The sequence below is a fragment of the Canis lupus genome, chromosome 36, assembly GCF_011100685.1.
Source record: "Canis lupus familiaris isolate Mischka breed German Shepherd chromosome 36, alternate assembly UU_Cfam_GSD_1.0, whole genome shotgun sequence".
In the NCBI taxonomy this organism is placed as follows: domain Eukaryota; kingdom Metazoa; phylum Chordata; class Mammalia; order Carnivora; family Canidae; genus Canis; species Canis lupus.
The window spans coordinates 15,916,421-15,939,518 of NC_049257.1; the positions used below are offsets into that span (position 1 = coordinate 15,916,421).

At 35.3% G+C, this 23,098-nt stretch overlaps 1 protein-coding gene across 3 annotated transcripts in view; it reads right to left on the reverse strand.

Moving 5' to 3' along the window:
* The window catches only part of TLK1 (tousled like kinase 1), a 150,654-nt gene that overhangs the window by 80,129 nt on the left and 47,427 nt on the right, over positions 1 to 23,098 (reverse strand). For 2 of the 3 annotated variants that reach the window (XM_038584808.1, XM_038584809.1), the window contains one exon: positions 6,948 to 7,019. In XM_038584808.1, coding sequence (XP_038440736.1) covers positions 6,948 to 7,019 — 72 coding nt within the window. Of the gene's footprint in view, positions 1 to 6,947; positions 7,020 to 12,808; positions 12,866 to 23,098 lie in introns of those variants that run through there. The other variant, XM_038584810.1, reaches the window with a different exon arrangement.

The window sequence follows — 23,098 nt, forward strand, 5'->3', positions numbered from 1 at the left end:
AAACATTTAAGCCAAATACTATTAAGAAGGCAAAAAAGTAAATATGAAAAGGTAGAGATGGGTATGAACAGAAAAGAGGTAAAAACAGGAAATACTCTTACCGTTCTAATAACCAGCCAATTTACTAATATCAAAAGATAATCCATTTGAATCAATTTGTAAATGTGTATGTGTAATTTTAAAATACCTTTTCAACAAAAGAGATTTTACATTAAATATAACCTATTAAAGAACTCTGTAACGGTATCACTAGTTCTAGAAATGGAAAAAGTGGCCTCCTAAAGTCAGGTTCAAACTAATTTTAGGTCTAATTCCCTGGTGTTCTTAATTTCTACTTCCTCCAAAATATGAAAATAAGAATCCACAATGTGGTCCTTTGAAAATTATTTTTTTAAAAAAGAAGAGAACCATTAATGCTTCAAAATATCTTCAATACCATCACTTCAATTCGAATGCGAATAAAAAAATCTCATTTAAGTCTTAAGACCACTTCTAGAAACTTAATTCAAATGACAAAGCTAATCAGAACTTTCATAAAATGACCTTCATTAATCAGCATTAGGAGTAAATTAAGACAATCAAGGTACCATATCATATTTTTCTCTCATTACAATTTTGAAAATGGATCTAAGTTTAAATATCCAGATGCAATAACTATCCTAGCTTCCGTGTATCTATAATTAAAATCCTTAATCCTAAAAAACTCAAAAATCAAATGTACTTGGACCAAAAATAAACAGTAATTCAATGCCAGTGGACTGAGGGTTAAAGAACCAGTAATTACTCAGGAGGAAAAGGCAAAAAAACTTTGGTTCTAGAAAGAGAAGTAATCTTTTTAAAATGTTCAAAATCAATGATTCAGGTTACATAGAAGGATTATAAAAAATAAGTACTAAAGATTAAACTGAGGCAAAAATAAATTTGACATGTGTGTTTGCTTTACCAACCTTATGTAATATGTTGTATACAAACACACAGGTAGAAATAGACTTAAATATGCTTCTCCAACATTATTAAAGATGGTGTAATTCAATTATATTTATATTCAGCCACAAATATTTCAACCTTAGTTAGAAATAACATAGTAACATAAAATACATTCTAGGACATCCAAAGGCAGTAGGAAAGAGAGTTATGGTATTAATGTTTATTATAAATTCTTTAAAAAAAAAAAAAAGACTTGTTTATGAGAGAGAGAGAGAAAGAGAGAGAGAGAGAGGCGCAGAGACACAGGAGGAGGGAGAAGCAGGCTCCAGGCTGGGAGCCCGACGCGGCACTCGATCCCGGGACTCCAGGATCCTGCCCTGGGCCAAAGGCAGGCGCCAAACCGCTGAGCCACCCAGGGATCCCCTCATTATAAATTCCAAATGAGCAATAACATACATAATTTATCTTAGTATCTTAGGGTATGGATGGGTGGGGACAGCAAACACAAAGATTTTAGAGAAAGTAGAGAAAATCTTTGTGCTTAGAGATGGGTTCTTCAAGAACTGAGAATAGGTGAATCAGGCAGACTTTAAAACTTGGAAAACAGGGATCCCTGGGTGGCGCAGCGGTTTGGCGCCTGCCTTTGGCCTAGGGCGCGATCCTGGAGACCTGGGATCGAATCCCACATCGGGCTCCCTGGTGCATGGAGCCTGCTTCTCCCTCTGCCTGTGTCTCTGCCTCTCTCTCTCTCTGTGTGACTAACATAAATAAATAAAAACTAAAAAAAAAAACTAAAAAAAAAAAAAAAAAACTTGGAAAACACAGATAACCAAGGAATCCTTCTCTCCTTCTCTTATCCTCATAAAATAATCTGGACTTTTACCCAGCAGACAATGCTCACAGGTGCTGTTTCCAACTCCTTCAGACATTCTAAAACATTTAAATAAGATAAATGTCCATCTCCCTCATCCCCTGCAAACTCCCTTTCTGGTCCTTGACATAAAATTTTTGTCATTCTCACACCTAAAACCCACTCATGATTCTTTTCTTCAGCTGACAACCTCTATTTCATTGTGGAGTAAGAAAAAGGTTATTAGGCTAGAAGTTTGCCCATCAGGGGAAAAGATGTTCCCAGTCAATTATGTCCACAATGAACCCCACCCACCTAGGTTTTGGATCTCAGCATTTCATACCACCTCCAAAAAATAAGTGTTAAGCTTGGTTCTATATTCTCCTCTCTTTTCAGCACTTTCCTTGTCCTGTCGTCAGAGCTCTGTTACAAGCCCTTTCCTACACATCATATGTCAAGCCTGTTAGACTCTAGACATCATCTCCATTCCTTTATCAAGATTCTGCCATGAGTAGTCAATATTTGCTGTCACTATTTCCTCACTATCCAAGCTCTCCTTAATGCTCGATAATCTAGTATCTTGCTCCCATTAGTTTAAAACTAAGCCTAAGTGACAATTCGTAGTCACTTTTTATAGCCATTATCTTAATTGACTTCTGTGACATTTAATTGTACTCATTATTCTCCTCTATCACTGCTTCCTCTTTTTCTTCCTGTGGTCTATCTACCTCCTTACCAGACAACTACTCTTTCTCTAGCACACTTACCTCACCTGCACACACTTCCTAGTGTTATACACACTACATGGAAGTGAGTTCACCTACAGAAGCAGTTTCTAAATTTTTGGTCCCAAGATTCCTCTATAAACTCTTAAAAATTGTTGAGGATCCCAAAGAGCTTTTATTTGCATAAGCAACAACTATCAATATTTACTATTCTAGATGTTAAAACTAAAGAAGTTTTGAAACATCAGAGTATACAAGCAAACAATTTATAAATCATCAGTGATGATGTCATCACATATCATTAGACTCTGGAAATTTTCACTGTAAACTCATGAGAAAATGAAAGCCAGATAAAAAAGCCAGATATGTCTTAGCATTATTAGTTATTTTTAAAAAGGCAAATAATGCTTTAGCACTACTATAAAAATTGTTTTGACCTTGGGAATCCCCTCCTCTGACCATTCAAAGCGTTTAACACCTGTGTCAAAAACTCTTCTAAGTCTTCATCTCTAGCCCAACCTCTTTCCCGAGATCCAGATAGCTCCTACTGCCTATCTAAAGTACTGTCTTCATTTGGTTAATTCACAGATGTGCAAACTCAGTGTTGTCCAGAATTTAATTCATTACCTTCTATGCCAAACACCTATGTTTCTCCCTTCTCTATTGTCTATCTTGGTCAAAAGCACCAACATTCATCTAAAGCTAGATACCTTTAAATAACCCTAGGCTCCTCCTTTTCCTTCTTTACCTCATTCAGTCATCAAACACTACTGATTCTACTTTTATTTTTATTTTTTTTTATTCTACTTTTATAATCTAGGGGAATCTCGAGGCTTGTTAAAAATGCAAACCTCCACCCCAGATCTATAGACACAAGGAACTGTTGGTGTAATTCACTGGCACTCAAGTTTGAGAAGCATGGCCCAGGTGGTAATATCAATAAACAAAGTTTGAGAATATGAAGAAGGGAAAGCCCAAAAGGTAAACTTGAGAACACTTTAATTAGAAGCCTGTGCACCTGAAGCTTTTCCTTCTAATATTAAACTGTGGAGGCTGGGAGTTTTTGTACAGGAGGCAGTATTCCTAACTAAATGATTTTCTTAACTTAGGTTTCACTTCCCTCCAATTCTATCCTCTATGCTACTGTGGGAGCCTTCTTCATCTCTACTTTTCCTTTTGTTTCTCCTGTTTAAATGGTTCATCATTATTTAGACAAAAGTCCAAATTCCCTACTATGAAAAGTACAAGGGCTTTCAAACCCTAACTCCACCTACCTTTCACCATTCTTGCATAGCCTACCTATACCAGAAGTCTTCAAACCAGTTTAGTCACCTAGGCAGGTTATGTTTTTTAAGCTTCTCAGGTGATCTAAAAGTACAGCTGGGGTTGAGAGTCACTGCCCCATGTCTTGAACAAAACTACTTGCCATGCTTCCATGCAAAAGCTAGTCTTCCTGCCTGTCTTCTCATACTTTGCCCTTGTCTTCTGGGATGAATTCATAGTCTAACAACTCAACTATTATCTCTTTTTTACTTTTTTCCCTTCTTCTCCCTGGCAGGCAGATGGAACTAGGGGCTTCCTTCTCTTTGCTCCATGGTATCTTGTGCTTACATCTATTATAGCATGGTCTACACTGTTTATGAAGCAGTCTGTTTGTCCTAGAAGACAATGATCTCATTTGAAGGCAGGAATTGGATTGGATTGTATTCATCTCTGTGCTTGGGCACAGAGGCTAGAAGAGAACAGATATGTAATAAATGCTTATTGAAAACACAGCAAAATTTTGGAATATACTGACTAGACCTAGAATGATGTAAAATGAAGCAAAAACAAGATCAATACCTTCCTACCAACTAGCAATTTCAATAACAAAGGGAAAAACCTTTCTGTTCTACAACTATTCATTTAGAAATAAAAGGCAAATCGACATATGAAATAATTCATATATAAACTGAAATGGAAAATTTCAGTTGAAGACTCAAATGACTCTAACAGTGAATATCAGATGCTTTTCAGTTTTAAAAGTAAAAGGACAGAAAACAAGAAGGGTTCTGAGTGTCTGAAAAGAGTACTGGGTAGGAGGAAAATGTCCAACTGAAGAACCAAAAGCTCAAGAGATGCATATTATTTGTATTAAAATGTGGAAATAAATATCAGAAGAGCTGAAAGAATCAAAAGTGAGGTGGGATAGAAGTGGGTGGCAGAGAACTGCTATTTTTTTAAATAAACCTTCAGTACTAATTTTCATAAAAACAAAAACTATTAAGAAAATGTAATGGATCAGGGGATGGAGTACCAAAAGAAAATGACATCAGAAGACAATGAAATACTACATCAACTTTACTATTGTCGTACCAGGAAAAAAAAGTAGTACTTTCACCCTACAATTGTTTACACCCAACAACTTCACTTAATGGCCTATAAAATCTGTATTTTGAGGTATGTAAAATTAAATCCCAAGGAAATTTGTTAAAATATATAGTATAGAAATAAAACCTGGAAATCATTTTCCAGATAAGTAGCTTCTTAAATGTTCAGACAAAAAAATTTCCTTCTTCAAATTTTAAGGAAAATGTATAAGCTGTAATCATTTCCAAAATACTGTGCAGCCTGACCTAACCATCAATTTGAAAAAGTTCTGATACCGAACACAGATGAGCAAAGGTCCCCAAATTTTTAAGATTTTCTACTGCTGCCCCAAATGTCAAAATTTCTATACAAATTAAGCTAAGTATATACAATGGTTAACCAATTGTACTTCACTGTAAATTACAGCATGGCCTTTAAAAAAATATTTTTTAACTAAAAATATAGTCAAAAGTGATTCTTGAAATTCTTTAAAGGGAAGTGGTACTTTCCTATAGACTGACTCCTTTGAATGAATTAAATACTGCAACTGTAGCTTATACTGGGAGCATGGGTACCTCTACAGAACACAGAAATATGTAACTGCTATAGGTGATCTAACTTTTACTATGTTTTTCTATTTAAAAAAACTATCGAAAACATAAGATTTGGTTAAGAGAAAAGGGAAATAACTAAATTATTTTACTGTCCTTCATAACATAACAGCCTATGAAAGAAAAGGCATATGAAATTACTAAATAGACCAAAATCTGGAAATATCAAGAAATGTTCCAAAGTCCAGGAGATATAAAGTGAAAACATTCTTGATATAGTTTCTGAAAACTTGATATAGTTTCTGAAAACTGAAACTCTACTTTGACTAATCTAAACCTATGATTTTTAAGGACTTAAGTATGCTAATTTGAAAAAAAACCTAAACTGTGGTAATCTGGTACTACAGGGGCTACTAACGCTTACCTCAAGGGAACCTACTGCAGATAAAGTCCCGTCACTTGCACAGTCCTTTCAGCTGCCTGCCAGTTGTCTCTGTGGAAGGGAAAGCCTGATGAGTGAAAACCCCATGCCACACTCCTTTGGAGTGTCAGGGTGCCTGCACAGTACTGCACAAAACTGTCTACCTAGAGATTCCTAGATGCTTTCAATAACATAGGACTTAAAAAGATGTCACCTTTAATATTCTCTTTCCACTAAACACCAAAACCAAATGGCTGAGTACTGAGTGCTAATGACCTACTGGTGTTATCAAGAGGATATAGCTACACTAAACCAAGTAGAAAAAAGACTAAAATGGATCAAAGAGAAATAAGTTAACATTGAAGGGAAAACACAAACACACACACATACACATGCATGCATTTAAAAGTAACAGAACTCTATAATCTGAGCAGAGGAAATATTATAGGTTGTAGCCACAAAAAGTGATGTTGCAACATCAACAACTGATGCTAAATGCTAAAACCCAAAGAACTTCCTGTCTGTAGGTTTCAAAAAGATGCCATCAAGGATATCATGCTCAATGTTAACTATACCATGGATCCAAATGCCTACTTATAAAATTCCCTGTATCTTCTTAGTGGGGTCAGTAGGTGGATGGGAAGGGAAAGAATTTTTTCCAGGTATTTTTAAATATGAAAAGTGAAAACCAACGGTATGAAATTCCACAAGAAATTTCAAAAGGAAAAAAAATGTTTATTTGTATCTCAGGAAGTAAACAAACCCTTACTCATAACCAAACTAAGAGGGAAGTATAACAAAAAAATAATAGAAAACTGTAGAACAACACAGTTCAAAAACCACTTTCATCTACTAGAATCATGAATGGCTTCCATTAAGAACATCTATACCACTAACATACAAGTTCAGGTATGTAGCCAAAGAAACTATATTTCCTTTCTAATGTCATATAGTCTTCAGTCTGAATACTGTGCTTCATAAGGCAGAACAAAATGCCCCTCCCAGAAACTTTAGCATTAACCGTTAGCACAAGGATTGGTGGCAGGGAAGAAAAACTATTAAAAGAAAAAAGGTGATTCCAGCTTTTACTTTAATAGTACCATATTTAAAATGAAGGTACTTACCTCAGATTCTTTGTCACTTAGAGATCCCAAGCTTCCAAAACTATGATTAGAACTTTCATTATTTGTTGAGGCCTGTTAAAGATTTTTAAACAGGTAAATATTAGGACTAATTTTAAATGAAACATGCTAACAAGGTAAATAATCTATTTTCATAAATAAAAAGCAAGGAAGTTAAATGAAGTAAAAATAAGAAATATCAGGATGCATTGGTGGCACAAGCAGTTAAATGACCCACTCTTGGTTTCAACTCAGGTTGTGACCTCAGGGTCATGAGATGGAGCCCCATGTTGGCCTCCATGCTCAGCACAGTGTCTCCTTGAGATTCTCTCTCCTTGTGCCTCTTTTGTGTCCTCACTCTCTCTCTAAAATAAATAAATCTTAAAAATATCAAATATTAACTTCTTAAACTATAAATATTGTGGAATTTTTACCAAGTTTTACCAATTTTTACCATTTTACCAAGTTAATAAAGATCTGTGTTTTAGGAACTGTGCTAAGTGGATTTTTTAGAATACCAAATTCAGGAGCAAAGGAAACTGGGCTAGGATTAAAAAATCCCTAAAATTACTACTCAATATATAAAAACTGGTGCTTCCTTGAACCAAAAACATTACTGTGCTCCTTAATACCCTACACAATTTTATCAAATTCCATCATATCCCGCCTACACTCCTTTGCCTCTCTTCATACTAACAAACTGGACAAATCCTGGGTTTTTTGTTTGTTTTGGTTTAGCTTTTAAGAAAATCTTTTATTATCCTATTTTAATTGCTTCACCCAAGAGTTTCTACATTTCCTTTATAATATTTTTAAATAGCAACAAAGAGAAATAAGCTATCATTTGTAGGATGACATCAGCTATGTTTCCAATATGTTTCTATGATGTTCATTATTTTGTAGACTTTTTGGAACATCAGTACACTAGATCAATGTTTTCCAGGAATGTTTAGATCAAAGGATGACAGGCTATGGCATATACATTAAAGATGATGCATAAATGACCTTCACATATAGGCAGGCCATCTGATATCTCTGTTTCCCTACAATTTGTTAAGAGTAGGTGCTACTGGGTAGCCCAGCCCGGGTGGCTCAGCGGTTTAGCGCCACCTTCATCCCAGGGTGTGATCCTGAAGATCCGGGATCGAGTCCCATGTCAGGCTCCTTGCATGGAGCCTGCTTCTCCCTCTGCCTGTGTCTGCCTCTCTCTCTCTCTCTCTGTGTCTCTCATAAATAAATAAAGTCTTAAAAAAAAAAAAAAAAGAGTAGGTGCTACTAGGTATTTACCCCAAAGATACAAATGTAGTGATCCAAAGGGGCCCCTGTACCCCAATGTCTATAGCAATGTCCACAATAGCCAAACTACAGAAAGAACCCAGTGTCCATCAACAGATGAATAAATAAAGAACATGTGTGTGTGTGTGCGCGCACACACACACACACACACAATGTAATATTACTCAGCTATCAAAAAAAAAATGAAATCTTGCCATTTGCAACAATGTGGATGGAACTAGAGGGTATTATGCTAAGCAAAATAAGTCAATCAGAGAAAGACAATTATCATATGATCTCATTTACATGTGTGATTTAAAAAACAAAACAGAAGATCATAGGGGGAAGAGGGAAAATAAGATGAAATCAGAAAGGGAGACAAATCATAAGAGACTCTTAATCATAGGAAACAAACTGAGGGTTACTAAAGGGGAAGTGAGTGGGAGGATGGGGTAACTGGGTGATGGACTCAGTACTGGGTACTACATAAGACTGATGAATAACCGAACTCTACCTGTGAAACTAATAATATACTATATATTAATTAACTGAATTTATTAATAAAATGAACAAAAAAAAAACAAAATAAAAGTTCTGGAAGAGGGGAAAAAGTAAGAGTAGGTGCTAATCCTACTATTAAAAGGTTGGAATTTAGCCTACAGCTACCCCAGGCTAACTTCTAAATTGATGACACTTTGTCACTGCATACATGTCTATTACTATGCTGGACATAGTAAAGGTAAAGGTTGTAAAGGTTGTTTTCAACACAAACCAGCACTCAAAGTGATTAAGATTCAAGTACTATTGGGAGGAAGACATAATCTAATTAGAAGAAGATTATCAAACTTGAAACAAAAAAACACCATAAACAGCAATTAAGAAGTGATAAATTAGGTTGGGGGCCAATGTTTTTGAGAATCTCTAAATCCTCAGATAAAAATATAAACCCCAAACCCACAGACACATTTACAACAAAACTGGCTGACAAGGAATCTCCACGAATTCCCTTCAAATAGCAGGTGGGGACAAATCACCAATAACCACAGGACCTGTGTCATATGAGAGGAAGCAAAAGGAAACGGCGTTATCTGACAGATCTGAGAACAGAGACGCTGAAAACAGCAATCTGAGTACAAAAGCTATAACTGGAAGAATTTCTGTCCTTTCAAATAGTGATTAAGTACAGGAGGTTCACGTTGAAGTCTGAAGAGGTTGGAGTTCTATGAACTCTAAAAACATCCCTCACTAAGAGTATCCCAATGTGAATAAACTACTGGGTGTGGAATCAAAACTGAGCACAATAGGTACAATGAAGATAAAGGAAAGAAAATATTCAGATAAAAGCAGGGAGGAGAGCGAAGCCCAGAAATTTCAGAAAGCAAATGCCACACATTTGAAGAATGCCCCAAAACAATAGCAGAGGGAACTCTGTAAGAAAAGCCATTCTATTTTTTTAATTTTTTTTAAAAAAGATTTTATTTATTTATCCATGAGAGACACACAAAGAGGAAGGAACATAGGCAAAGGGAGAAGCAGGCTCACTTCCGGGAACCTGATGCAGGACTTGATCCCAGGACCCCAGGATCACAACCTGAGCCAAAGGCAGACGCTCAACCATTGAGCCACCCAGGAATCCCAAGAAAAACCATTCTAAACCACAAAAATGTAAAGAACAGAAAATGATTAGGTCAATCCAATGAAGTTATAATAAGGAAAAAAGAAGAAAAAGAAAAAGAAGATATGGAATAAGATGTGGAATAAGGAACACATACCCACAAAATAGCCAAAAACTGTAACCTACTATTTCAAAATGAGCTAAAAAAAAACATTACAAAAATAACTCAAGACATGAGAGAACAACATAAATCAATTTCAAAAAACTCAGATTTAAGGTTAACAGAACTGAGGGAAGCATCAGAAATAGGGGGAGAAGCCTCAGAATTGAAGATTAAGTCTGAATGAACCTGAGAGAAAATACATACAATATATATCCAATAAACATTTATCCAAATGAAAGGATAGAAAAGGCAACTGATGAAGCAGTAAAAATCCAACATTCAAGTAAAAGTCTTTAAAGAGCACTACTATAAGAAAACAAACAGTAAAAACTGTAATTCAAGAAAATGTCTCTAAAAATTAAAAAAGAAATTTTGAAACTACAGACTGAAAAAGCATAACATGCACCTAAGAATATCAACCCAGAAAGCCAACATTAAATTTTTCTAAGGCAATACTATATGCCAGAAGAAAATGGAGTAATGTATTTAAGATATTCAAGAAAATATAAATGAAATGTTTTCTATTCAGCAAAATTGCTCTCCAACACTTAGAAGGCACAGATAAACTGTTATCAAAATGCTGGAAATCAGGAAATACTGCTCCCATGAGCCTTCTAAAAGAACCTAGAGCACAAGTGTTAGGTAACCAAAGTGAACCTAAGAACTAATGTGGCAAAAAAAAAAAAAAGAACTAATGTGGCAAGCAATAATATTATTTACTGGGATATCTGGGTGGCTGAGCCACTGGGTGGCTCAGTGGTTGGGTGTCCGCCTTTGGCTCAGAGCATGATCCTTGAGTACCAGGATCGGGTCCCACATTGGGCTCCACGCGGGTAGTCTGCATCACCCTCTGCCTATATCTCTGTCTGTGTTTCTCATGAATGAATGAATAAAATCTTTAAAAAATAAAAATAAAAAATATTATTTACTTGTTGGTAAAGATTAAATAAGAAGTACAAAGAAGAGAGTATAAAACATAATGGCCAAATGTATGCAAAGTTAATAAAATATTTTTTAATTTATTTTTTTTAATATTTTATTTATTTATTTATGACAGACACAGAGAGAGGGAGAGAGAGAGGCAGAGACACAGGCAGAGGGAGAAGCAGGCTCCATGCATGGAGCCTGCCATGGGACTCGATCCCAGGTCTCCAGGATCACACCCCGGGCCAAAGGCAGCGCCAAACTGCTGAGCCACCAGGGTTGCCCAATAAAATATTTTTTAAAATACGGGATGGAAGTTTACTGAAAGCACAAGCAAAAAAAATTTTAACTCTAAAATTTTAATTTTAAAATTATCACATTGTACTGTCATTGTGACAGTACAACTATTGTTATTTTGAGACTGCTGTAAGATACGGAACGGAGCAAATAATTATGTAACTCTATCATGTGCTTTATGTCCTTAAGAACCACAACTCTTAGTATAGAAAGAAGATAGAGACATAACTAAAAACTCTGTTCTGATTTGATTTGGGAGTATCAATAGAGGTTCATAAAGGATTTTTGTCTTTTAAAACAAATAATAAAATATATAATAGAGATTCTATTCGAAGTAATAGAATATTTCATCATGCCAATATTCCCACAAAGAACTATATATTCTGGAAAAAATATAAAGAACAACTAGCAGTGCCTGTATGACATAGTGGGTTAAACATGTAACCCTTGGTTTCAGCTTAGGTCATGGTCTCAGGGTTGTGAGACTGAGCTCCATGTCCAGCTCCATGCTCAGCAGAGTCTCTCTCTCTCTCTTCCCCTCTTATGCATGCACACACTCTCTCTAAAATAAATAAAACTTAAAAAAACACACCCAACTACCAGAAGGCACTTGAGAATATACCCCACAGATAGGAAACTATAGAATTCCTAAGAAAACAAAGTATCTCAAGATACAAGACTTATAAATAGGAGAAAGAGAAAATCTCTCAGAAAAATGACCTATCCATGTCATCCTACTGCAAAACCTATTGGTCAACAAGCCCTACCTACTCACACAAAGCTTCCCATAAGTTGTTCAGTGCCTAATGCATGTACATGAACAAAGCCCCATATCACCATACATCTGAGAAAATACAAACAAAACAAAGAAATCCATAAGAAATAAAAACCACCAAGGAGGCACCAAAAAACTGCACAGAAAAATAACAAACAGAACCATCACTAAATACCCTAATATCAGCAAACTATAAAAATGAAATATTTAGAGAACCACCACCAAAAAAAGGAAGAAGAAGAAAAAAAAACCTCCTGGAAAAAGAAAATATAATAGCTAAAAGAAAAAGAAAAAAATGGATAGATTCAAAGATAAACTTGAAATCTTCGCAGAAGGAGACCAAAAAGTTCAAGAGAAAAGAAAATTAGAGAATCAGAGGTCCTGGTTCAAATAATGAGGGAAGAAAGAAAAGAAAGAAAGGAAAGAAAGGAAAGGAAGGAAGAAAGAAAGAAAATAAATCCAGGAGCTGAAATTATCAAAGAAATAATTCAAGAAACTTTTCTAGAACTAGAAAGCAGGAGTTTCTGCATTGAAAGACATACGCTGGGATCCCTGGGTGGCGCAGCGGTTTGGCGCCTGCCTTTGGCCCAGGGCGCGATCCTGGAGACCCGGGATCGAATCCCACATCGGGCTCCCGGTGCATGGAGCCTGCTTCTCCCTCTGCCTGCATCTCTGCCTCTCTCTCTCCTCTCTGTGCATTCTCATGAATAAATAGATAAAATCTTTAAAAAAAAAAAAAAAAGACGCTTTAAAAAAAAAAAATTCAAGTAAGTTAACATATAGTGTAGTACTGGTTTCAGGAGTAAAGGACATACTTTTGACCAAGTATACTGGTTCAAGAAGACCCACATCAAAGCACACTATAATAAAATATTTTAAATGCCAGAGATTAAAGAGAAGATCCTATAAAAGCTTTTAGGAAGAATAAACAGATTACTCACAAAGGATCAGGAATCAGAATGACATTGGAATGTTCAACAGTAACTTTGGAAGCAAGAAGGCAATGGAACAATACCTTTAAAATTCTAATAAAATGATTTCCAACCTAGAATTCTACATGCAGACAAATAACCAATGGGAGGAGAATATATAAGGTCTCAAATATGATACTCATTTACCTTTCCCTCAGGGAATAACCAGAGAATCTGTTCTTCCAAAGCAAAGGAATAAACCAAGAAAGAGCAAGAGATGGCATACAGGAAGCAGAACTGAAATACAGGACAGACACAAGAAGAATTCCCATGATAGTCAAGAGGGGAGATTCCAGGATGATAGGCATCCAGTAGAAGGAGAAGCAACTATCCCTAAATAAGAACAGAACAACAAAACTTCAGGAAGGATGTCTAAAGAAAATAGAAATAATATAAGAAAAACTTGTATTTGAAAATAATCAGAGATTGGTACCTCTGCTGGTAACTATGTAGATGCTTCCACTGAATACTAAAAAACTCGGGATCCCTGGGTGGCACAGCGGTTTGGCGCCTGCCTTTGGCCCAGGACTCGATCCTGGAGACCCGGGATCGAATCCCACGTCGGGCTCCTGGTGCATGGAGCCTGCTTCTCCCTCTGCCTATGTCTCTGCCTCTCTCTCTCTCTCTCTGTGTGACTATCATAAATTAAAAAAAAAAGAGAGGAAGGAAATTTCAAAAAAGAGAAAAAGTAGTTCCATGGTCAAACAGATTTGAGAAAAAAAAATACTAAAAAACTAAAAACCATAAATCAACCATTAACTACAGGGAAAACAAAGTTGTACAAATGGATAAATGTAATCATGGAGTCTGTATACACATACACACGAATATGTATACGTGTGTATGTGTATATATTTATGTACATATATAATCATATAATATTACTTAGAAATACAAAGAAAACATAATAAAAACCTGTATGATAATAAGGATTACTTCTGTGAAGAATGAATATAGGGTTGGAAGAAGAGGACACAGTTCTGCTAATTTTCATTACAGGTGGTAGAATAAGTTGGCGTTTGCAGCTCTAACCATGGATTTGGGTCTTTTTATTCTCGATCTGTAGGAAATCTTTACATAATTCTGAATATGAATACTCTATGACTTGCCTTTTCATTCATACTATTTTTTGGTGTCATTTGAACATAATTACATTTATTAAACATTTGTGGCCCATTTATGAAATGTCATTATTCTCATTAAATCTCCATTGTTTTATCTTTCATATTTAGATCTGCAAGTTGTCTACTATTGATTTTTGTATTATGGTAAGAGGTGAGGGTCAAGAGTCATTTTCCCCCATCTAGGATATTCAACTGATCCATCATCTATTATAAAAGATTATCCCTTTCCCCACTGCACTGCAGTATTATTACCTTTATCATCTATCAAGTTATATATATAAATGGGTCTGTTGCTGAACTTCATTCTCTTCCATTGGCCTATTTTTCCCTTTCCTGTGGCTAATTCCACACTGACTTAATTCTAATCCTTGGTATATACCTAAGAAAACTAAAAACATAAGTCTCTATAAAAACCTGTACCAATGTTGAAAGCAGTTATATCAGTGTGGATTCAAAGATTATTCACATTGAAAAACAGAAATGCAAACGTCCACCAACTGATGAATAAACAAAACCTGATACATCAATACAATGGAATATTAGTCATAAAAAGGAATAAAGTACTAATATATATTACAATATTCATGAATTATAAAAACACTATGCTAGGTGAAAAAAGACCCATACAAAATGGCACATATTGTATAATTCCATTTATAGAAATACTCAGAATAGGGGATCCCTGGGTGGCGCAGCGGTTTAGCGCCTGCCTTTGGCCCAGGGCGCGATCCTGGAGACCCGGGATCGAATCCCACATCGGGCTCTCGGTGCATGGAGCCTGCTTCTCCCTCTGCCTATGTCTCTGCCTCTCTCTCTCTCTCTCTGTGACTATCATAAATAAATAAAAATAAAAATAAATGTTTAAAAAAAAAAAAAAAAAGAAATACTCAGAATAGGCAGGTCCACCAAGACAGAAAGTAGACACAGAATGTCGTATTGTATGTATTGTATGAATCCATTTTTTTTTATTTCATTTATTTGACAGAGAGAGAGTGTGCACAAGCAGGCAGAGTGGCAGGCAGAGGGAGAGGGAGAAGCAGATTCCTGGATGAGCAGTGAGTCTGAGGTGGGGCTAAGATCTCAGGACCCTGGGATCATGACCTGAACCAAAGCAAAGGCAAACACTTAACCAACTGAGCCACCAAGGAGGCTCCTGTATGAATCCATTTATATAAAATGTTCAGAAGAGGCAAATCCATAAGACAGATAACAGACTAATGGTTGCCAAGGCTAAATTGTAGGGTAGGAGAGCAGTGGAATGGGAAAATTGTTGCTAATGTGTATGGGGTTTCCCCCAAAACTTATACTTTTGTGTACAAAAAAGGAAATTATAAAAGGAAAGATTATAAAAGTTTCAAACTATTGAGGAGAAAGGTGCATAGAAGGGGAAAGAAAGTTTGATAAAACCTAGTACATAATCATTTATACACTCAGATATTTAGTTATGTACACATTTTGAAGCCTTCCAAAAACAGATTTTGGGAGGGGTGAGGGGCAACACACTCATGGGACATTTTTTTAAATATAAAAGCAACGCAGGCACATGGAAAAAAAATTCATTACAGAAATAATAAATTTCTCCCTCCCATACCAGTCCCAACATTCAGGGGCAACCATTTTTTAAAAAGCTATTTTTAATGAAATTTTTGAATAGGCAATACAAATAGACTGCTTCACTTTGTTTTTTATTATCTTTCTAGAGGCTATGGGTCTAACAAATGAATCATGAAGTCGGTTTCCTTCCTTCTTAGTCAAAAAAATAACATTATGCAGACTGTCCTGCACTGCTTTCTTTTCTCTTAATATAGGTTGGAATATTCCAAATCAACACAGAATAAATTCTTCATTCCTTTTTTCCTTTGCTAACTCCTTTCTTTCAAACAGGTGCAGAGTATTCTACTATATGTACTATATTTCAAAAAGCTCTTTTATTGACTCTGCCATGTAAGATTTAGTTCACTGGCACCACAGTTTCCCCTTCTTCTTGATATATTTATCTTTTTAATTTTAAATTCTTCAAAGAGTTACCTTACCCTTAAAAATACACGACTTTTAAATTCTTTAAACCATGTGTGATTCCTATGTAAAATAAGAAATCTTTACATTTAGCTCCTTTTTCCCAACCTGACAGGTACACAATTAACTTGTACATTAGTACACTTTATAATATTTACCTTTACCTTTTACCTGTAATCCTACACCAGAGCTACAAACTCATACCACAAGGATCTGTGCAAGTAAACAGGTGAAGCAGGACTGAGGTAAAATAATAGAAGTATCGTATGATAGAATAAAAGTTTTCTCTCTCTTTCCAGTCAATTTCTGGATTAGCTGTGAACACTGAATTAGTGAATGCTGCTGAATCATTGCCACTCAGGGAAATACAAAGTTAGGGTCCTGCAAGCTTCATACCACATTTTTTGTTAACCAATTAATATATAACCTTGTTCTGTATAGAAGTGTGTTTCTATTTTAAGATGCCCTATTTAATATCTATTGTTGATTCATTCACACTGAATTTATAGCCAACAGCACTGTAACTCATGCATAAACAAAGCTCATAGAACACACATATTTTCTCTCTAAGGCACCTCATAACCTTCTTGTGCTCAGAACACTAGACAGCACCTTAGCACTACTACTCTTGGAGGCCTATTTTAAACACAAAATTACCACCAAAAAAATCACAAGAAAGCGAAAAACATGGCACTAAGTTACTGTGAAAAGAACACGTGTTTAAACTATGAGAGCTGAAACACACAGGCAGAATGTTGCTTTGTTCAGCCTCGGGTGACTCAAGTTTTTCAACATTGCACACGCACAGGTCCTTGAATGACTAGCAAAAGTAATCAGAGAATTGATTTTGAGGTTACAAATAAATTTGAGCGAGTAGGTGAATCTGCAATTACAGAATCCTCAAATAAAGAGGACTGACTATTCTATGTGTATGTATATCGGTCAAATCAAGCCTATAGATTATATTGTACAAACTGCAAATCCTATATAGCCTGTTTTATATATAGTCAAAATTTAAAAGGATATTAAAATCCTTCACTATAATTGCATTTTAATAAATTCACCATGTATTTTTAGAACTGCTTGATCTATAAATGTTTATAATTATCATATCTTCCTTATGGATTATTAGTCCTTAAAAAGTATCTATCTTTGTACCACTCAGGCTTTTGTTTCTGAAGAATGTTTATCTGACATTCATTCATATGTTCAAAAATATTTATTGAGGGCCTCAGTACTATGCAGATGCTAGGTAGTACAGTAATGAAAAAAAAGGCAACGCTAAGGGCTCATGGAGTTTATATTGTACAAGAAAGGAAACAGACAATTAAAAAAACACATAAATATTAGTATTAGTATTAGTAAGGAACCAGTAAGTACTTTTAAAGAAATTAAGTGGAGAAAGGGGTAAAGTGATATAACTATCTTCTTACATAGAGCGGACAGAGAAAACCTCTTTGAAGAGGTGACACTTGAGCAAACATCTGAAGTAAGCAAAAAGCATGTTTGAAGCAGTGACAAAACAATGTGGGTGTACTGGGACAGCTGTTAGTTGAATAGGGCAATTAGTTTAAAGCTAGATCAGAAGGTTTTGTTATGGCATGATGAAGACACTGATTGTATTTTTAATGTGATGGGAAATCTTTGGAAGGTTCTGAGTTAGGGGAGAAACTGATATCAAACTTATATTCAATTTTACTTTCTTCCTTGCGATTACCTGAAATATTTTCTTTCCAGTTATTTCCAATCTTTGTCATTTTTTATATTTCTTGTCAACAGCCTAAAGATGGGTTCTCAATTGTTGTGATAATATATACTTAGCTTTATTCTTTCTATATTATATAATAGTAATTTAGAAGCTCTATTTATAGTATCTCTGTTGCCTGTGCTTAGTACTTTACTTTTAAGCAAACATAACATACATCATTACAGGTAAATCAATTTTTTACTCTATGCTCCTAGATGATTTTCATATCTTTCTCCCATTCTTCCTCTCCCAGAGCACCATCACTATCAGAAATTCAATCCTTGTGCTTTTAGTTCTACATTACAAACTCCAGATTTACCATTAGTAAAATTTGCTTATAACACTGCATTTCACAGATACATTATAACCACGAATTTAAATAAAACCATTATAACAGTCATTGCTCAACACTATCTTACATTCTGTAGCTTCATCTATATTTTTAAACTTAAATGAGTATTAAAAATACAAGCTTATCCAGAAAGAACCCTAAATCAACATTAATTCATCATCCAACATAAATACAGTTCATACTCAAATTTCCTGAGCTATCTCAAAAACATCCTTTATAACCATTTTTCTCCCAATTCAGGAGCAAATCAGGAATCACAGATTCAATCTGGCTATGAGTCTTTTGTCTCAACCAATCTAGAATAGTCCCTCTGCCTCCCTTTGTTTTTCATGGCACTGAACACTCTGAAGAAAGAGTTCAGGCCAATTGTCTGGCAAGATGCTGCAGGAGTATTTTCTTATGACTACATTCAAATCAAACATTTCCACCATGGGGGAAAAAAAAAAACCAACACTTCCACCATGAGAATTATAGGTGATCTGTATTCCTCTTGTTGCATCACCTAAGAAAGCACCTAACGTCAAACTGGGTCACTGCCAATAAAAACATTTGACCTTGCTTATTATGGTGGTAACAAACAAATCTCTCCATTTTAAATACCCATTTTCTCTTTTATAATAAGTAATTCATCTATAATGTGAAACTTTGAGACCTTAAAAATACAATGGTCTCAAAAACATTTTACTAAATGATTTTAATTTCCAGATGATTCTTGCCTTAATTAGTAATTATGCTGCAGAATACTGAATGTTAACTTTGATTCTATATTAGCTGACATTCTTCCAAGAGACTAACCACATAACAACAAGCATACCGAGATTGGTTCCTAAGTACTATTATCCACTAAAATCAAGCAGGGCTCGTGGAGAAAAATCTGTTCACATTCCTTGCAGAGACCACGATAATAGAGAAAAGATAATAGGGACTGTCTATACATGAGCACAAAAATTTACAAAAATGTTTACATCTTTTTTTTTTTAAGATTTTATTTATTTATTCATGAGAGACACAGAGACAGAGACAGAGAGGCAGAGACACTGGCAGAGGGAGAAGCAGGCTCCATGCAGGGAGCCCGATGCAGGACTCGATCCCGAGACTCCAGGATCACACCCTGAGCCGAAGGCAGACGCCCAACTGCTGAGCCACCTAGGCATCCCTACATCTCTTAAATCTAAATAAAGAGAATGCAAGTATTCTTTGAACAATATTTTCAATTTTCTATAGGCATAATATTTTTTCAAAGTAAAAGTTGTTTGGGGGGGCAGTGGAGGAGAAATCCTGCAGCAATGTATAAATATATGAGTATAAAATATAATAAAATAAATACATAAATGAGTGTAGAAAGTATCATCATAATACTAAAAATAGAATATGTAACTTTAAAACACCAGGAAAAGGGGCAGCCCAGGTAGCTCAGCTGTTTAGCGCTGCCTTCAGCCCAGGGTGTGATCCTGGAAACCCGGGATCCAGTCCCACATCAGACTTCCTGCATGGAGCCTGCTTCTCCCTCTGCCTGTGTCTCTTCACACGCTTTCTCTCTCTCTCTCTGTCTCTCATGAATAAATAAAATCTTAAAAAAAAAATCATTGAATAATTATGACCCAATTGTGTTTAAAAAAAAAAAAAAAAAAAACACCAGGAAAAACTCCCTTTGACCAATGGAAAAGCAAGGGGGTAGAGGGGAATAAAAGTAAAGTGTAATTAGAAGCCATTAGACGATAGTAGAACCAAGTCAGAAAATAACAATAATTACAATAAATGTAATGGACTAGACCCACCATTTAAGAGGTAAAAATACTAATATTCTATCAAAATACACACATGGTCTACAAGAAATAAAATTAAAACAAAATGAGTAAAAATAAAAGAATTATATCCCTATATCTAAGATAAATATGAATGAAAAGAAAGCCGAAGAGAATAATCTTAAGATTTGAAAAAAAAAAAACAAGTATTTAAGAAAAAAATAATTATGGTTATAAAAAGAAAAATGAGAAGATATATGTATATAAAAATACAGCCTCAAAATATATCAAGCAATTATTGATAAACTACAAGCTGAAATACATTAATAATCACAACTAATGATTTTTTAATTGAAGCACAGTTTACACACAGTGCCTGGACAACTCTATACATTATGCTATGGTCACACGTGTAGCTGCCATCTGTCACAATACAATGCTATTACAATATCACTGACAAAATTTCCTATACAGCTAAAGATTTTAACACACCACTCAGAAAACGGTCAAGCTACACAAGGAAATATTTAAAATCTGAACAAAAAAACTAAGACCTATTAAATATGAAATACTTATAATACAGGGCACATTTAAGAATTAATGTCATACAAACTATATTTTCAAAAGGTAATACAGTTAAGTTAGAAATCCATAAGAAAAGAATAGCTCAAAATATCCCCATTGATAACCCCTGTCTTAAAAAGGAAATAAAGGTGGGGTGCCTGGCTAGCTCAGTGAATGGAGCATGCAAGTCTTGATCTTAGAGTGTGAATTTGAGCCCCACATTGAGGACAGAGCATACATTTAAAAAAAAAAATGTGGAATAAGTATTGTAGTATGTAGTCTTTTGATCTGACTTATTTTAACTTAGCATAATGCATTTATCTGAGACACATTCATGCAAAAGTTAGTCTCTTACTTTTTATTGCTAAATAATATTCCATTGTAAATATGTATACCACACTTCTTTTTAATACATTTCTCTTAGATGAAGAATAGCTGAGTTGTTTCAATATTTTGAAAATTACAAATAAAGTTTTTCTTTCCCTTTAGATTTGACAGTTGTTTATGTGGAGTAAATTTCATTCGAAACAATAAAGAATATTTCCATTTCTGAAGGTCATGACATATAAAGAAAAAATATATATATATGAGGTGTAAGAAATAAAAGTGTCATTTTTGGAAGATAGTTATTGGATAGAGAACCTAGAGAATCAACAAACTGTTACAACCAAAAAAAAAAAAAAAAAAAAAAGGCCAACAGCAAGACTGCTATACACGAGATCAAACTATAAACAATTCATAGGTATGCAATAACCCAACTAGAAAATAAAAAATACTTCAGCCACAAAAACTTTAAAATATCCAGCAATTAGCCAAAAGAATTAATAAAAACTAGCCAAAAATTCTTTTTTTTTTTTTTTAAGATTTTATTTATTTATGAGAGACACAGAGAGAGAGAGAGGGAGAGAGGGAGAGAGAGACAGAGACACAGGCAGAGGGAGAAGCAGGCTCCATGCAGCCTGATGTGGGACTCAATCCCAGGTCTCCAGGATCACACCCTGGGCTGAAGGTGGCACTAAACCGCTAAGCCACAGAGGCTACCCCCACTAGCCAAAAATTCTTAAGATCTCTATAGGGAAAACTGAATAAATGGAGACACATTTCATGTATTTGGATGAGACAACCTCATCTCATAAAGATTTCATTACTCCCTCAATTAATCTATAAATGCAATGCATTCAAAGTAAGAGTTCTATTTGAATCTTTTAAGGAAAAAATAAACAACTGTTAATAGAATACCCAAATGCTAAAAGCAAATGATGCTCAAATTTTATATGATGGAATAAAGAACCATAAAAAAACTGAGTCAACCTTATAAAAGAAAATTAAAGAAGAAACTTGCTCTGCCATATAAAAAAGATACACAAAAGATGCCTGGGTGGCTCAGGTAACCGGTTAAGCATCGGCATTGGGCTCAGGTCACGGTGCCAGGGTACTGGGATCAAGCCCCGCATTGGGCTCCCTGCTCAGCAGGGAGCCTGCTTCACCCTCTGCCTACCTCTCACTCTGCCTGCTGTTCCCCTGCTTGTGTTCTCTCTGCCAAATAAATAAATAAAATCTTTAAAAAAAAAAAAGACACTAAAAACACAACTTTTTTTTTTTTTTAAATATGATAGTGGGACAAGAACACAGACCACTGGAATATAAGAAATTTCAGAAAGATCCATATATGTATATGGCAACTTAATATATGATAAACGTAACATCACCAATCAGTGGAAAAATATGGATGATTTAAGAAGCACTGTGGAGAGGGGCACCTGGGTGGCTCTGTCACAGTTAAGTGTCCAACTCTTGATTTTAGCTTAGGTCATGATCTCAGGGTTGTGAGATCATCCCTGGTATGGAGCTCCACACTCAGCAAGGAGTCTTCTTCCTAGATTATCTCTCTCTCTGCCCCCACTCCCCTCTCTCTAAAATGAATAATCTTTTTAAAAATGCCTAAAAAAAAAAGCATGTTCTTCAGAAAAGTGTTTCACTAGATGCAGAAAAATAAAACTGGATCTCTAACTATACTAAAAGGTGAGGCCTAAAGTGTAAATATGACCGCAATCTATAAAATTAACAGGAAGAATTTATAGAGTATCTTTGTGGACTAGGGGTTGGGAAGGAGTATTTAACTCTTAGAATACCTCAGGGTCCACTGAACCCAATTTTAACATTTGAGCTTCTTTTTCAAATAGTTCTACCTATTTGTAAAGATAGATATTTGGCAGAGGGGCTGAGGGGGTGGCAATGCCTGGATGGCTCAGTCAGTTAAGAGTCTGACTCTTGATTTCAGCTCAGATCAAGATCTCAGGATTGTGAGATAGAGCCCCATGGAGGGCTTGCGCTGGGTGTAGACCTGCTTAACATTCTCTCTCTCTCTCTCTCCCGCTTCCCCCCATTCATGCACTCTCTCTCTCTCTAAAAGAAGATTGGTATTTGGGGACTTTTATTCCTTCTTAGAGGAATGAAAAAAAAAGAATAAAACATTTTTAATAGAATAAAATCCATTCTATCTTATAATTAATCACCAGACATCCAATGGACCCTTTCACAAAATTTTTTTAAGATTTATTCATTCATTCATTCATTCATTCATGA